Genomic DNA, 18,070 nt, shown 5'->3' with positions numbered 1-18,070 from the left:
AGTTCAAGTCTGGCCTCGGACACTTGACACTTAGTAGCTGTGTGACCCTAGGCAAGTCACTTAACCCCAGTTGCCTCACAAAAAAAAAAATTAATGATAATAATAATGATGATGCTAGAGACATTAGGATAGTGACTGAGACTCGTCCCCTAGAATGGCCTCACATAGTGCCTTGCATAGAACAACAGTCCAAAAATATGTTTTTGTCCTCTGAGTCATTTGCTAATTCCTATAGCTCGTCACACCCTGGTGGCTCCCTAGCTTTAGGAAACTCATAAAGCAGGAAAAAGGGGCAAAGATATGTTCCTCACAAATGAGCCACAGAAAATATTCCATAATACTGCAATAACTTTTCAGGTAAGCCTCATTTTATAACTGTGTCCAGTTTTATGTCCAGTTTTTGCACATAAAACTATTGTTCTTAGTAAACAGAAGACAGCTATATTAGTCTAGTTCTGAATCTCAACAACAGAAATACAGCCATGCTTACTTATAATCTAATGACAGGGCTTATTAATAACATAAAAACCACCTGGGGAAAATTCTCTCTCTCTCTCTCTCTCTCTCTCTCTCTCTCACACACACATACACACACACACACACACACACACACACACACACACACTCTACAAGGAGATATCCCAGACTCTGATTCTAGGAACTGAAACTGCACATGTGACTTCCGTGCATGAAATCAGATCTCTTCGGAACCAGAGACAATTCAGAATGATCCTTACCACCTCAGGACTATTATGGTGTTATGTTGAGTTAGACAAAGGGAGCTAGAATCTTTTTTTTTTAAATAGAACAATCCAGCACCGGCCCTGAATTCAGGAGGACCTGAGTTCAAATCCAGATTCAGACACTGGACACTTACTAGCCATGTGACCCTGGGCAAGTCACTCAACCCATATTTCTCTGGGGGTGGGGAAGAATCTCTATTTTATTTTTTAAAAAAATACAACAATCCAAAATGAACAAACCCCAGGAACCTTTGAATATACTAGCCAAAATATAAAGAGGGTGGCAATTTTTTTTAAACTCAGGTACTAGACTCAGGAATTTATTAGTCATTCTGTTTCTGCTTACAGGTGTCCATCCTCTATTTGTATCTGTGAACATGTCATTATCCTTCCAGTAGACTGTAAGCTTCCTGAGGGCAGGGACTGTTTCATATTTGTTTTGTGTGGTGCCCGAGAGAGAGCAGGCACTTGATGAATGATTTTTAAAAACTGAATGGGGTTTGGTTTGGGGCAGATATCTGGCTTAATCAAATTATAACAAGATAATGCTGTGTATAAGAAAAGATTTCTGAATATGGGGACAGGAAGTCTGGACTCAAATGATCTCTAGCTATGTAACCATAGGCAATCATTATATGTCTCTTTACAGATCACTTTCCTCATTTGCAAAATAGAAATGATAACAATTACACTCCCTCCAGGGGTATACTGGTAAATATTTAACAACCAACTTATACATATTGGATTTACCTAAAGCCTTATAACTTCCATAGTTCTCATGCTGGGAACTCTATTGGTAGAACAAGATCACCCTCTCTCCATGGATTCCATGGAGTGTAAAATCGATAGAATCCATGGAGAGAGGGTGATATTCCCCTACCAACAGAGTCTATACTCAAACAGGAAGTAGCCTTGAATCAGTCTAATCAAAGTGCTGAAGATCTGGAAGTATCTTGAAAGACTATCTAGTCCAGCCTCCTGATTTTTATAATAATGACACTAATTGTAAAGGGGCAAATTTTGGGCGTTCTTAATGATATCACTGGTGTTTCTGTTCATGCTCAGTAACTCAATGATACCTTACCATTGGGTTTTTGCAGAATTCTGCATCTGTCTCTCACACAAGAAATCTAAGATGAGAGAATGAGAATTTTAAGGTGGAGTCCTAGAAAGCCAGGAAGACCTGAATTCAAATCACAGCAAAATGGGGGAGATTATTATTATTATTATTAATAATAATAATAATTGCACTACTTACAAGGTTATGCTGGTCAATGTTTAACAATTGGCTGTTTCACTCACTCACTCACACACATACACACACAAGCACATGTTCAAGCTTTAACAGTATTAACAGTTTTAACAGTTTCAGTATTGCAGTATTAACATTTTCTCCATCACTTTCTTCAAACTAGAAATCAATAAAAAAAAAATTTTTAATCAATAAGCATTACATCAAGCCCAAATCAAGTGGCTGTGTGATCCTGGGCAAGTCTCAACTTCTCAGTCTTAGGCAACTCTGTAAGATAATAAGTTGCAGAGAAAGTGCTGCCCTGCACTGGTAGGGGTAGTTTCCTCACACAGGATTTCTCAATACCAATGCAATTCCAGGCCCAGTCCCTATCCTTGGCAATATTATCTAATGCTTTTTCCTCTCAGGTGTGGCCATCCAGGAAAAGTAAAATTCTGAGTTTAAGACACTTTCTGGAATGAGCTGGAAAAGGTGTAGTTAGTCAAATTTGAAAAACAGAAAAAGGGCAAATGCTTTTATCCCTGAAGAACCTGCCTCCCAAGTCTTCTGGGAAACAAACATCACCCACTATTCCTGGCCTTGTTACAGTTTTCTAGCTAGGGTCTCCCAGATGCATCCAATGTGGCTCAGGTGTTCTTGGCACTATATTACCATAGTTCACTGCTTCTAAAAACAAACAAACAAAAAAAAAAACAACTCTTGGAGGAATAGGGGGCTTATATTGAAAAGAGACCTTTCTCCCTTGTCCCACCCCAACTGAAGTAAAGAGAATTTGGCCATGCTTTTAGGAATCGCATTGGAAATAGAAGAGAATGATTATCAGAATGAAGAGATACCTTCCATGAAACTTTACCTGCAGAAGTATCAGATACAGATGTCTTCTCCTCCTCAAACCCGGGCCAACCCCCACCCTCAGCCCCCTGGAGAGAAGATTCTTCTAGACTAGAGAGTGACTGCATTTCCTTAGGAGGCGTTCTGCAAGGGGTGCTGTTGGTACTGATAACTGCTGATACCCGAAGGGGTACTGAGACCGCAAAAGGCTCTGAGATGTTGAGGGCCTTGCGCTGGTGACGAGGTGAGGATTCCATCTGGAAGAGGCTGCTGGTGAAGACTGATTTGCTGGAGCTATCGCTTGAAGTGTAGAACATGGCAAGCATTTTCGGGGAAGTCTGGTCATTCTCTGGATCCTCCACGGCTCGAAATACCTTCAGTTGCTCCGGTGGTGGGCGGGCCTGAGGAGCTTTGCCACCTACTAGTGAGCCACCCTCAGCTCCTGCTGGACCGCCATCCGGGCCCCATTCACCCTCTTGTTTGCTAAGGTCACAAGAGCTGCCAGAACTTGTCGTCTGCAGTTTCATTGCTGGGATAAAAAATCCTCCAGTGGTGACAGTCCGGTTGAAATGTCCTTTGGCTTCCTTCCCTAGGGAAGTCAGAGCAAACACAGGGACAGTTTTGTGACACCAGAAGCACACAAAGTTCCTATTCATCCAGATAAATGCAGGCACAACACACCTAGACATAACTACCTGTGCATAAACACAGCTTTATGGGGAAAAGCATGTACAGATGGAAAACAGAATTCGGAGATGGATGTTGTGAGGTAGTAACAGGATTTACCTGAATTAAAAGAGAAAACAAACAACTACTCCAAAACAACTACAATATACCAGTAAGAATCGACCAACTTTGTGGATAAAGTACTAGTCAAGTCAGTCAAATACTGGCTGACAAGCCAAAAGGAAAGCATTTCATTTCCTCGTCTTTGCGCAATCACAAGGGATGATGCCATGTTCAACCATAAGAGGGGTTTTTAGAAGAAGCTAGCTGTTAAGGATGCTAGGGGATACAAACTGAGGAGGGCTATGACTTAACACTAGAGGGACCAGGTGTCAACTGATGCAAAAATGTGCTTGGTCCTTCAAGGAATTCTTCAATTGCGGTCTTTTATAAAAGAGCTGTAAGGGGAGGTGGCAGGGTGAGGGGTAGGGGAAGATTCAATGAAGTGAATAATTTCTTAGCCAAGGAAAGAAAACAGTGAAACTAAAAGTGAATATAAAAGCCTCCTATGATTGATGAGGCTGCTTGACTGGCACAGAAAAGTCAACAAGATCCAGGTTCCAATTCTGCCTCTGATAGACACAGTGACCCTGCTAAAATCATGTAACCCCTCAGGGCCCCAGACAACTCTCTAAGATTATATTTAAGTCATAGGGTAGAAAATTATAGGGAAAATAGCACTAACTGTGGAGGAAAAGGATGTGAGTTCAGATGCTGCCTCTGATGATGACATTGGGCAAATCACTTAACCTCTCTAAAAACACGTTGAAATAGATCATCACTGATGCCCCTTCCATGACTTGCATTGGTAATGGGAATTTCCCTGCAGAAATGAAGTCACAGGTTTGGACCTTCCAAAAAATAGATGAGAGAAGGAGTTGGGGATTTAACGAAGTGAACAAGGATGACAGATTTGTTTCCTTCTTTCCTTTCCTCCCTCCCTCAACTAGAAATTTGAGCTGACTCAACCTTGAAGTACAATAGCAGACTGGGAAGGAGCAGAAAAATAATGAGACGGAACTTGACTGGCTCAGTGACAAACAAGAAAGGAAGAAGATCCCCATAAGGGAAGTGGTCTAGCAGCTCTGATTGCTGCTACAGGGAATTTTGAAGCATAGAACTTGGAAGCTGAGATGGGGGTGGGGGTGGGGGTCCCAGGGGCTTTTCAACCCAGTCTAGAAAGTTGAGTTTAAAGAAGAGTGATAGCCCTAAAAGCTAAGAAAATAAATATTCCCAACTGATCTTTTTTTTTCTAAAGTATTAGACAAGATTATCTTCTATTTTTGTATTTTTGTTCTTGTTATACCTTTCCAGCTAATATTCTTTCATTAGCAACAAAATAATATGAAAAAATAAAAAGGATTCTATTCCTTTAAGGTCATTTAATAAGGACATGAGTCCAGAAAAGCACAGGAAGACTTTTTTTTAATTTCTTGCGGGGCAATGAGGGTTAAGTGACTTGCCCAGGGTCACACAGCTAGCAAGTGTCCAGTGTCTGAAGCTGGATTTGGACTCAGGTCTTCCCGAATCCAAGCCTAGCACTTTATCCACTGCACCACCTAGCTGCCCCCTATGGGAAGACTTAAACAAACTAATTAGAAGGAAAAAATGTAGAACCATGATTACAATATAGCTAAGGACTCCAATAATGGAAACAGAGTAAATATGAAATGACATGGAATGCTTTGTAAGTAAAATGGTCACACTTGGCCCTGAAGAAGAGAGAAGAAAATGCATCTCCTTCACTTTTTTCTGTTGGTGGAAGAGTATGTATACTATCTGACTTGCTTGAAAAATTGGTTTGTTTTGGGGCAGCTAGGTGGTGCAGTGGATAGAACACCAGTCTTGGAGTCAGGAGTACCTGAGTTCAAATCTGGCCTCAGACACTTAACACTTACAAGCTGTGTGACCCTGGGCAAGTCACTTAACCCCAACTGCCTCACAAAAAAAAAAAAATGGTTTGTTCTGCTGAAATGCTTTTCATTCTTTGTTAAAAGAAATGGCCTGGGGGCAGCTAGGTGGCCGCAGTGGATAGAGCACCGGCCCTGGAGTCAGGAGTACCTGAGTTCAAATCCGGCCTCAGACACTTAACACTTAACTAGGTGTGTGACCCTGGGCAAGTCACTTAACCCCAATTGCCTCACTAAAAACAAACAAACAAAAAAAAAAAACAAAACAAAAATGGCCTGCTTTGTATGGGAGGAAGGAGGGATCTGTATTCACAAATATAGGTGATCTTAAATATATATATATATATATATATTTATATATATATATATATATATACACACACACACACACACACACACATACATACACACTTACATACCACAAAGTAACTTTAAATACAGGTTTGTTTTTTTAAAAAAAAATAACCTTGAAAATGTGTGGGCATAAACGTAGGAATAGGTTTGAACAGAAAGTTACCTTCTAAATCTTAGGGTTAACACAAGCACTGCAACCCAGCATTTGTAACACACCACTACTGCCTGGTGGCAGCTTGATGAAATTGCAGTGAAAGTTATTCCAGAGCCCAAACTCCTCAGCTCCAAAACATGTCATGGCAATTATTAATGCAAGAGCAATTGTGTGCACACATATTTTAATTTAGATACTGATTAAGGGAGCTAGATGGTGCAGTGGATAGAGCACTGGGCCTGAAATCACCAAGACCTGAATTCAAATCTGCCCTCAGACACTTTGTAACTTGTGTGATTGATTCTGAGCAAGTCACTTAACCCTGCTTGCTTCAGTTTGCTCATCTCTAAAATGAGCTGGAGAAGGAAATGGAAAACCATTCCAGTATGCCAAGAAAACCCCAAATGGGGTCAAGAAGTGTCAGAAACAACTGAAATAACTGAATGACAACAACTGATGGGTATATTCATTGTCTTGCAATTCGATTAAATACAAGACTCCTATGTTGCCAGGCAGTAGTTGAAAATACAGACATTTTATATATCCAATTATGTTTATATATAAAATTACATATTATAAATACATTATATTATGTATACACATTATACATGTATGTATAATTTGTTGATATAAATTAATAATTTCTTGCTAATATTGTTAATTTTTATATCAGCTTTTATAAAGTGCCATTTTCTATCAATAACAATAATTATTATTATATAGTTGTTGAATGGACACTAAAACCTTGGAGTTATCTTTGACCCTTCCTCTCTCCTTATTTCTCACATCTAATCAGTTACCAAGTCCTATCCATTCCACCTTCATAATACCTCTTGTACCTGTCCCATTTTTCCCCAGTCTCCACTTTCACTATGACCCACTCAAGCTATTGTAACAGACTTCTTCTTCTTCTTTTTTTTTTTCTGGGTGAGGCAATTGGGGTTAAGTGACTTGCCCAGGGTCACACAGCTTGTAAGTGTTAAGTGTCTGAGGCCGGATTTGAACTCAGGTACTCCTGACTCCAGGGCTGGTGCTCTATCCACTGCGCCACCTAGCTGCCCCTATAACTTATTCTTAAAATAAAAATTAATCTTTCTGATACACAGTTCTGGTCTTACTATTTCTTTGCTCAAAAAACTTGAAACTCCCTGTGTGCAGTTTAAGCTCCTTTGTCAGGCATTCAAGACCCTTTAGTACCATCATGCCTTTGCAACCTGATCTTTCCAATCTCCCTCCCCACAAAATATGCTCCAACCAAATTAGGCTATTGTGTGTCACTGAACACACACTATATTCTCCTACCTTAATGCCTTTTCTTATGCTATTTCCTTTGATTGGGATGTCCTCCCTTTGATTTGAGTGTAAAAATGAGTGATGGGCCCAACAGCTAAGTCAATGGATATTCCCAACTGATTATTTTTTCTTTTAAAAAAATTATTCAAAAGGATTGTCTTCTGTTTTTGTATTTGTTCTTGTTATGCCATCTTAATTAAAATTCCTTCATAAAAGCTAAGCGATGTTAAAATGGGTTGACATTAAAATTAACAAATTAATTAAAATTAGTATAAAAATCAAAAGGATTATCTTCTCTAGTCTTCCTTAAAGGATGCTTAATAAGGACATATGAGTTCAGAAAAGCATAGGAAGACTTGGACTGATTAGAAGGAAAAACAGAACCATGATAACAATGTGTCTACTTACTACAATAATGGAAATAGGGCAAACATAAAATGACACTGAAAGCTTTGTAACCATAACTTTCCTTCTTTACCCATCCTTTCTTCCTTTCTTTCTTTCCTCCTTCCTTCCTTCCTTCCTTCCTTCCTTTCTTTCTTTCTTTCTTTTTGGTGAGGCAATTCGGGTCAAGTGACTTGCCCAGGGTCACACAGCTAGTAAGTGTTAAGTGTCTGAGGCCGAATTTGAACTCAGGTTCTCCTGACTCCAGGGCCGGTGCTCTATCCACTGTGCCACCTAGCTGCCCCTATAAAGCCATGCTTTATAGCCTCCTTCCTGAAGTTTTTCCTGATCCCCCTTCATTGACAACCCTGCCTCTCATAAATCATAAAACATTCTATTTTTCAAAACTCTATAACATTTGTCATGTAATAAAGAATGTTATAATTTATGTCATTTCCCCCAAATTATATTCTAAGCTCTATCAGCACATGGGCTGTGTCTCATTTAAACTTTGTAAAAAGGGCCTAATGTAGTGCTATCCAGACAGCGGATATTTTTTTTAAATTATTGAATGAATAAATGATTAATGATTATGCACTTTTTATTGCCTTATTACCCATTCACAGAATCAATTTCCCCTGGATGAACCCCCACACATCTACCCCATAACCCATAAGTGGAATCAAACCGAACAAATCAATACACTGTTCAGGTCTAAAGCTGTATGTCTCCTGTAACTGAAGTCCGTGACCCTGAGAGGGTTCCTTTATCCATGTCATTCATAGTAGGTGTACTTTGAACCAAGCTCATGCATGAGGAGGAAGATCATTATTTGTTCTCCAGGTATGTTAGCCCTAATGACTTCAGGTCTTAGGGGACATATTATAGATCTCCTCTGAGAGGACAGGCTGCTCTGTGTGCCTCAGGACCAAGACTGACCATCATTGGACTGTCCCTCAACATAAAGTAAGTGCAGATATGATGGGGCAAGAAATAGAAGCTTGCAAGTGTATGAATGTCAGCAACCAACAGCTCAAAATGGCTAATCCAGATATCTAGTATTAGGTCTCACCTTCTACTGGCAGAGAACAGAGTGAGTCCATGCTTTTCGCAGGTCGGATGGTAGCTTTTTCTATTAAAAAAACAAAAAACCAAGTTATTTTAAAAATGTATCAAAATCATTGAATAGTATCCTAAAAGTAATAGTAAGATTATAAATATGTAGTAGAAAAAACTTAATAAGCCTTTTCCATGTAGTACTGAAAGTTTTCCAGCCCAGAAAACTCAATCATTGGCCAATTACTATTTCTCAATGGAGTCTCCCTTTTATTTATTAATTATTCCCCCGGAGTGTCTTATTTGCAGAAGATGCTATCAGTTTGTCATTACTTACTCTTATTAACATGCATTCCTACCAAGATTGGTTGGTGATGTAGTCTCCAAACCTACAGCAATTAAATTCAGTGGGGAGTGGGCTTTGTTAGACTCAGAGACAATGATGATATGACAGTTGATAGTGAAGCTTGCAGAAAAACTGTTTAAAAAATGCAAAATAACCTCAGCCTGAATCAATTTGTCCTAAATACTTCAGCATATCCCGAGGCAATCTTTGTTTTAAAGCACAATACACAAATTAGCATTCATAATAATGAAATTAATTGGGGAAAAAAAGACTAAATTGTTTTCAAATATGCTGTTGAGCCAGGGATATAAGTAATGTGTTTTAGAGCATTTTCCATTTGAATTAGTTAAGATAATTTTGGCACTTAAAGAGATAAATCCTGGGATATCTGGAAAATGACTATCTAGAAGGGCCCATTCCCCAAGGATTCTGAATAGCCAGGGTTTGTTTTTCTTCTTTTTCACTTATTTTTTCTCCCAATTGTATTGATATCTTTTGTTTTTCTAGAATTTCCAAATAGATTCCCCCTTCTCCTTTACCCAGAAAGTCACCTCTCTGAGGCAATGGTTCTCAAACTTTTTGAAAATCAAAAAATTACGGAGATTTCCTAAAGTTTTTGTTTATGTGGATCATATCTCTCAATATTTACCATATTATAAAGGAAAATGTCACTGTATTATTACAAAAATAATTTTGACTCTGAGAACCACTCCCCCAAAGGGTGGGGTTCCCTGGATCATACTTTGAGAACATTTGCTTTAAAGGTAACTCAGCATTTGCTGAATTTGATAGCATATATGTTCTTCACATGTGGACACTCTGTATAAACAACTACTACCACCCAAATGGTATAGATGTAAAACCTTAGGATAGCTTAAACAATTGCTACTACCCACTGTCTATCACTGACACTTTTGTACCTACTTTACCTGCTATTTTTTTCCTTAACTGGCCTTAACCACTGAATGGGTATTGCCTCAAGCAAACAGACCTGGGAAAGACCTTAGCTTAAAAAAGCCAAGGTCTCCCACTGCATCTGGGGCCATCTCCAGTTGTCCTGATGTATATCTTGCCACTGGACCCAGATGGCTCTGGAGGAGTGAGGCTGGTGACTTTGCACGGCTCCCCTCCCCACTTAAAAATTTAATTCACTGCAGTTCATGGCACCCCACCCCCCATTCCCCAATGTCCTCTTCAAGAATGAAGGACAAACAACACCTGGTATAGCCTTTTAGTTTTCAAAGCATATTTACATACATCATTACACTTGAGCCATAAAACTATCTGGAGCTAATAATGACAATGACAATAACAACTATTATTATTATAGCTGATAGAACTTTTAAGTTATACTAAGTACTTTAGATACCATTTCATTTGATTAAAAAAAAATCCTTGAAATACTGCAGAATCTCAGAAGAAAGTAAGAAGTTAAGTGACTTTCTTAAGGTCACACAGCTAATAATAACAGATAGAGCAGGGAACAGAGCCCACATGTTCAGACTCCTGGTCCAATGTACTTCTCACCATACTAAAACTGTGGGTAGAGTATGCTTATATGTGAAAATACCGGGGCAGCTAGGTGGCGCAGTGGATAGAGCACCAACCATGGAGTCAGGAGGACCTGAGTTCAAATCCGGCCTCAGACACTTAACACTTACTAGCTGTGTGACTCTGGGCAAATCACTTAACCCCAGTTGCCTCACCAAAAAAAAAAAAAAAATACTGTAGCATCGTGTATATAGACATCAATACCTAAGTTTTTAGAGGTCCAATGATCCTGTAATATTAAAGGGGGGGGCAATGTCAAGGGCAAACTTATGAAGATTAAATGAGACAAAGATGAGGAATGAGTTTTTACAAATCTCTCAATTGTCAGGATACAAAGGAAGCAGAGCTTCTATCTCCCAGAACGCTTCAGATTCAGCTAAGTCAAATCATCTTGAAAGCATCTGTAGATGGCATTGGAAGAAGGACATCAAATAGCTGAAACAAATTTGCCAGCCCTTTTAACACCATCCATCCTCCCCATTGCTGTATTCAATCCACCACAAGCAGAACCTATTCGATCACTGTTCCAGACACTTGGTGAGGAAGTGGAATCTGCACTTAACTTTGAGGAATGTGGAACAAAGGGATGGATGTTGCCAAATACACACAGAAGAAATTGAGACTGGAGATCAGATTTAAAATCATTTAAAGATTAATTTTCAAGACATAGAGAGGGGGAAGATTCTGGAAGAAAAGATCTCAGATAGTATTATTACAATAAAAGGACACCTGTGAACAAATCAGCAAATACCAATGCATATTTCTATTGTGCCATTTAAAATCTAAATGTGTGGGGGCAGCTAGGTGGCGCAGTGGATAGAGCACTGGGCCTGGATTCAGGAGAACCTGAGTTCAAATGTGACTTCAGACACTTGACACTTACTAGCTGTGTGACCCTGGGCAAGTCACTTAACCCCAACTGCCTCACCAAAAAAAAAAAAAAAATCTAAATGTGTGGTTGCCTTAAATCAGAAGCTTTAGCACCAGTCTTTAGGCATTACACATTTATTAAAGCATACCAGGTATTTGTAAAAAGAGAACACATGGAATTAAGAAAGTTAAGAAAAGGCCTATCTAGCATAGAGCTCCAGCCTGGTCTGGTTCTTCCTCAAGTCCTCCACCATGAGCCTGCTTTAGCCACAAACAGCACGTAGAAGCTTTTTATAGGTCCGGAGGAGAGGTGGTCTTTACACACTGCTTCAAGCTGTTTGGTTAGCATCATCCAAATACACTGGTTCACTGGACTTGAGGGTGGTCTTGTGTTGATGTCGTAGTCCACAGCCTCTGAGAACACTCCCTCTTGGGAGTCAGCCAGGTGTGGCTTTAATTAAATTAACTTTAAGTGGGTTAATCAGCAAAGTCAATCACTCTGTCAGCCTCACTTAATTCAATCAGTTCTAAATTAATCTCCAGGTGGGGCCTTTGGGCATCTGCCAAATCTCATTATTTCCTCACACTATTTTCACATCCCTATACAATGTTTATGAGAATGCTCTATGGATAAATGAATGGTATCCTTGATGGAAACATTAAAGGAAAATAGGCAGGCTTTCATAGGTTACTTGCTACAACAGCACAGTCATATAATTAGTTGACTGAAAAGTGTAGAGAACACAAGATCCCTTTGTATTTATTGTTTGTTGATTGGCAAAAAGTATTTGACTTGGTGGAACAAGGCATATACTTGGGTGCTCCCCTCAAAGAAGGTGGCTGCCTTTTGTGCATGTTAATACATAATTGCATGAAAAATGTTAACCTTGGTGATAACTTTGTTTAATAATTCTCTAATTATCAGCATCAGGGAGGGGAGAGGGGAAGGTGGGAAAGAGGGATAAAAACTATAAGTGTTTATTACTTTAAAAAAAATTTTAAAGCATAAAACAGGGACACTCTTATGTTGCCAAAAGTGTTTGGCAGTGTCATGGAAGATGTCCCATACAAAATCCAAACAGAAGAGAAATTACAGTGGGTAGAGCATGGTCCTAGAGTCAGGAGGAGCTGACCTGGCCTTTGACAGCTGTGAGACCCAGAGCAAGTCACTTAATCCCAATTGCCTCCAAAAGAGGGTGGGGAAAAATTCCTCAGAAACAGAGTGGTCCTCTGGGTACTTTGCCTGTGGATGACATCATGACTGAATTAAGCAGTAAAGCAAAAAAAAGAATGGATGAAGTATACATATTACCAACATCTAGTTGGATTGATAGCCCATTGAACTACTCCATTAGTATATCTATAATGGCCAGGTACTGATTATTATCAACAATTAGCTAAGAATTTCTACCAAACATTTAAAGAACAATTAATTCCAACACTATATAAACTGTTTGAAAAAAATAGGTAAAGAGGGAGTCTGACCAAATTCTTTCTGTGCCACAAATATGGTTTTGATCCATAAGCCAGGTATCCCTGGGAGCCAAGGAGAAATACCATGATTTCAGAATACTTAAAATTGTTATCTGGGAGGAGAGAAGTAGTTAATAAGTATGTTATAGCCTGTCCCCAGTGATGACTTTCATTCAAGGATTAGAACAAGATCAGAGACACATGTGACCAGAAAAGGAAGTAAGTCCATCATTGAAATGAGAGAACAAGAAGAAAGTCACTATCATGTTTGATAGGTCCTTTATAAAAGAGTTATGGACAGGAATTGCACAAGACATTTCCCAGATGAAGTATGGCAGAAACTAGGTAGAGAACATCTTATACCAAAATAAGGTCAAAATGGGTACATGATTTAGACATAAAAGGTGATACCATAAACAAATTAAGGAAGCATGGAATAGTTCACCTGTCAGTTCAATGGATAAGAACTTATGACCAAATAAGAGAAAACATGGGAGGTAAAATGGTTAATTTTGATTATATTAATTAAAAAAGGTTTTGCACAAGCAAAGCCAATGCAACCAAGATTAGAAGGAAAGCAGAAAGTTGGGAAACAGAGCCAAATTTATAAGAAAACAAGTCTTTCCTCAATTGATAAATGGTCAAAGGGTATGAAAAAGAAGTTTGCCATGAAAAAATCAAAATTAAAGCTAGCTTGTCACATAAAAAAATGCTCTAACTCAGGGCTTCATAAACTTTTTCCACTCACAACTTCTTTTCACTTGAGAAATTTTTATGTGACCACAAGTATATAAAATAGGTATACAGAAGGCAGCTAGGTGGTACAGTGCATAAAGCACCAGCCCTGGATTCAGGAGGACCTGAGTTCAAATCTGGCCCCAGACACTTGACACTTACTAGCTGGTGACCCTGAGCAAGTCACTTAACCCTCATTGTCCCCCCCCCCAAAAAAAGGTATATATAACCTTTTTTTTTTTTGGGGTGAGGCAATGGGGGTTAAGTAACTTGCCCAGGGTCACACAGCTAGTAAGTGTCTGAGGCTGGATTTGAACTCAGGTCCTCCTAAATCCAGGGCTGGTGCTCTATCCACTACGCCACCTAGCTGCCCCTATATAACCTTTTTTTTAAAGGTCCTTTTTAGTAAAAGGACCAAAATTTAAGAAAAGGAAAGACCAAAGTGTGCCAATTGACACAGTGCTTTCCTACTTCTAAAAAAATTATTTATTTATTTGTGACGGTGATAATAATGATAAACATTTTTATTTAAAGTTTTGACTTCCAAATTCTATTATACATAACCGTTTACTATTGCCAAATTTTTTATGACCCCCCCACTTCATTTATTCAACCCCACATGGGATCCCAACCCACAGTTTAAGGAGCTTTGCTCTAAATAACTATTGATTAGAGAAATGCAATTTAAAACAACTCTGAGAAATCACTTCACAGCTATCAGACTAGCTAATATGACAGAAAAGGAAAATGGTAAATGCTGGAGAGTATGCGGGAAAATTGGTACACTTATGCATTATTGGTAGAGTTGTAAACTGATCTGGGGAGCAATTTGGAACTATGCCTAAAGGGCAAAGTATGACCCAGCAATACCACTTCTAGGTCTTTATCTCAAAGAGATCATAAAAAAGGGAAAAGAACCTACACGTAAAAAAATATTTATAGCTACTCTTTTTGGTGGTGGCAAAAAATTGGAAATTGAGGGAATACCCATCAACTGTAGACTGGTTGAACAAGTTGTGGTATATGAATGTGATGGAATACCATTGTGCTGTAACAAATGATGAGCAGGGGGCAGCTAAGTTGTGCAGTGGATAAAGCACTGGCCCTGGATTCAGGAGGACCTGAGTTCACATCCGGTCTGACACTTGACACTTACAAGCTGTGTGACCCCGGGCAAGTCACTTATCCCTCATTGCCCCACAAAAAACGAACAAACAAAAAATCAAAAACAACAACAAAAAAGGAAATGATGAGCAATGGATTTCAGGAAAACCTGGAAAAACTTATAGGAATTGATGCAAAGTGAAGTGAGCAGAACCAAGAAAACATTGTACACAGTAACAGCAATTATGAACCAACAATATTGTGTCAAGATCAACTGTGATAAACTTAACTCTTCTCAGTAATACAATTATCCAAGACAATTCCAAAGGACTCATGATGAAAAATGTTCTCCACATTCAGAGAAAGAACTGATGGAGTCTGAATGCAGATCAGAGCATTCTATTTTAACTTTATTTTTCTGTATTTTTTTTTCTTTTGGTCTATTTCTTCTTTCACAATATGACTAATATGAAAATATATTATTCACGATTTTGGCTATATAGCCTCAATCAAATTACTTACCATCTTAGGGAGGGGGGAGGTAAAGGACAGAGAAAATTTGCAACTCTTTTTTTTTTTAAATGAATGTTAAAAATTTGTCTTTACGTGTAACTGGAAAAAATACCACTTTAAAAAAAAGGACAGCTCTCATATGAGAAAGCATGATTAAATCCATGAAGAAACAGTGCATGACACTCTGCATGGAGCTACAGTGAAGCATACTTTTCTGACAAGTCACATAGCCTTGAGGAATTTTCCTGCAGTTTGTTCTTTTTGCTTTGACATTTCAGTATCCAGAATAGCTTATAAGTGAATTTTTTACTGAATTCTATTTTCCAGATAATTTGTAAAAGTTTTAAATAATGTCATTTCAAGATCTAATCTCAGGGAAAACTCACAGATAATTACATATATAGGTCTATGCTTTAGTGTAGGATGTGTGTGTGTGTGTGTGTGTGTGTGTGTGTGTGTGTGAGAGAGAGAGAGAGAGAGAGAGAGAGAGAGAGAGAGAGAGAGAGAGAGAGAGAGAGAGAGAGACTGGGTCAGCCTTTGTATCTCACCCAGGCTAGAAGTGCAATGGCCATTCATTGGCTCAATCCCACTGTTGATTGACACAGAACCTTTAACCTTCCACTTTCACAGACTTGCCATATTGAAAGCAGACTTAGCTCTTGATTGGCTATTGTCCTATTCTAGTTTAGAAGTACTAAACTCAAGCAATCCATCAGTGGTCTCACTGATTTGCTAGCTGACTGCCTCCCTTAGATGTGCCTTCAAAGTCTCTTATTGTTTTGGATTCCCTTTTAAGTTGCTCCCTGAATTACTTCCCCCCAATTGCCAGTTTGCACCTCTGATGATGAGTGAGATGAGCAGAACCAGGAGAACATTGTACACAGTATCATCAACATTATGTGTTGATCCACTGTGATAGAATTGATTCTTCTCAGCAACACAATGGTCCAAGATAGTTCCAAAGGACTCATATGATGGAAAATGCTCTCCAAATCCAGAAAGAAAAAAAAAAAAGCTGTGGAATATGGATGCAGATTGAACCATACTATTTCTTTTGGTTTTGGTGCTGTTTTTCTTTTTTGAGGGTTTTCCTTTTTGCTCTTATTCTTCTTTCACAGCAAGACTAATGCAGAAATATGTTTAATGTGATTGTATAGCTAATAAGTGTCAAGTACCTGAGGCTGGATTTGAACTCAGGTCCTCCTGAATCCAAGGCCGGTGTTTTATCCACTGCACCACCTAGCTGCTCCTCAACTAGAAATCTTATAAAAACAAATGTTGAAAACTATCTCTACATGTAACGGGAGAATAATAAAATACTTTTATAATTTAAAAAAAAGAAAGAAAAAAAAGTGTTTCCTGTTCTCTTTTCTTGGACTCTCTTCTCATTTCATGGGCAACAGGTCCTTATTTAACAGGATTCCTTTATTGACAGAGTTAGCTGTGTAGAATTGTATTCTAACCCATGGTCCTTTTTTTTGTTGTTTTTTGGGGTTTTTTTGTGAGGCAATTGGGGTTAAGTGACTTGCCCAGGGTCACACAGCGAGTAAGTGTCAAATGTCTGAGGATGGATTTGAACTCAGGTACTCCTGACTCCAGGGCTGGTGCTCTATCCACTGCGCCACCTAGCTGCCCCTCCCATGGTCCTTTTTTTAAAAAATACTTTCCATACAATCACCTAGGGCTTTTATTAAAGTGTTTCTTAAATATTCTTCACACTTTTTGCCTATACTTTTTACATTCTTCAAAACAAATTAGATGATGTTCAACTGTGAATGAATGGTGAATGATTAAATTGAATATGAATGTGTTAAATAATTATGCCACAAAGAACAACAAATATGAAAAATAAAAACAGAAAGATTTGCATAAAGTGATGAAGGGTAAAGAAAGTGAAAGTGTGACAATGAAAACAAACTATGAAGGCAACTTTAAAAGGAAACGAAATACATGAAATACAAGGAACAAAGTTGGTGTTTAAGTTAAAGTATACACAGACCCTTTTAACAAATGATAAATGTGTAAGGTTTCAGAGCTTAGCAGAGGCAATCTTTTTTTTTTAATCATAAAAGTATTTTATTATTTTCCAGGTACACATAAAGATAGTTTTCAACATTTGTTTTCATAAGATTTTTAGTTTCAAATTTTTCTCCCTCCCTCCTTTCTCTCTCCCCTCCCAAGACAGAAATCAATCTGATCTAGGTTATATATGTACAATCACATCATATTTCTGCATTAGTCATGTTGTGAAAGAATCAGAAGAAAAGGGAAAAACACCAAAAAAACAAAAACAAAAGTAGAAACAGTATGTCTCAATCTGCATTCAGAATCCACAGTTCTTTTTTTCTGGAGGTGGAGAACATTTTCCATCATGAGTTCTTTGGAATTGTCTTGGATCACTGAACTGCTGAGAAGAGCTAAATCTATCACAGTTGATTATCACATAATGTTGCTGTTACTCTGTACAATGTTCTCTTGGTTCTGCTCACTTCACTCAGCATCAGTCCACTTAAGTCTATCCAGGTTTTTCTGAAATCTGCCTGCTCATCATTTCTCACAGCACAATAACATTCCATTACATTCATATACCACAACTTGTTCAGCCATTCCCCAATTGATAGGCATCCCCTAGATTTCCAATTCTTTGCCACCACAAAGAGAGCTACTATAAATATTTTTGACCATGTGGGTCCTTTCCCCTTTTTTATGATCTCTTTGGGATACAGACCCAGTAGTGGTATTACTGGGTCAAAGGGTATACATACTCCCATAGCC

At 38.5% G+C, this 18,070-nt stretch overlaps 1 protein-coding gene across 1 annotated transcript in view; it reads right to left on the bottom strand.

Annotated features, from left to right (window-relative positions):
• ARHGAP31 (Rho GTPase activating protein 31) overlaps positions 1-18,070 on the bottom strand; it is a 171,342-nt gene that overhangs the window by 10,099 nt on the left and 143,173 nt on the right. The window contains exons 9-10 of the mRNA XM_043996091.1: positions 8,720-8,779; positions 2,849-3,415 (exon numbers count right to left, since the gene is read on the bottom strand). Coding sequence (XP_043852026.1) covers positions 2,849-3,415; positions 8,720-8,779 — 627 coding nt within the window. The remainder of the gene's footprint in view (positions 1-2,848; positions 3,416-8,719; positions 8,780-18,070) is intronic.

Source organism: Dromiciops gliroides, chromosome 3 (assembly GCF_019393635.1).
Source record: "Dromiciops gliroides isolate mDroGli1 chromosome 3, mDroGli1.pri, whole genome shotgun sequence".
Taxonomy (NCBI): Eukaryota; Metazoa; Chordata; class Mammalia; order Microbiotheria; family Microbiotheriidae; genus Dromiciops; species Dromiciops gliroides.
Note: the sequence above shows the minus strand (reverse complement) of the source record. Positions and strands in the feature narration are given on the sequence as shown.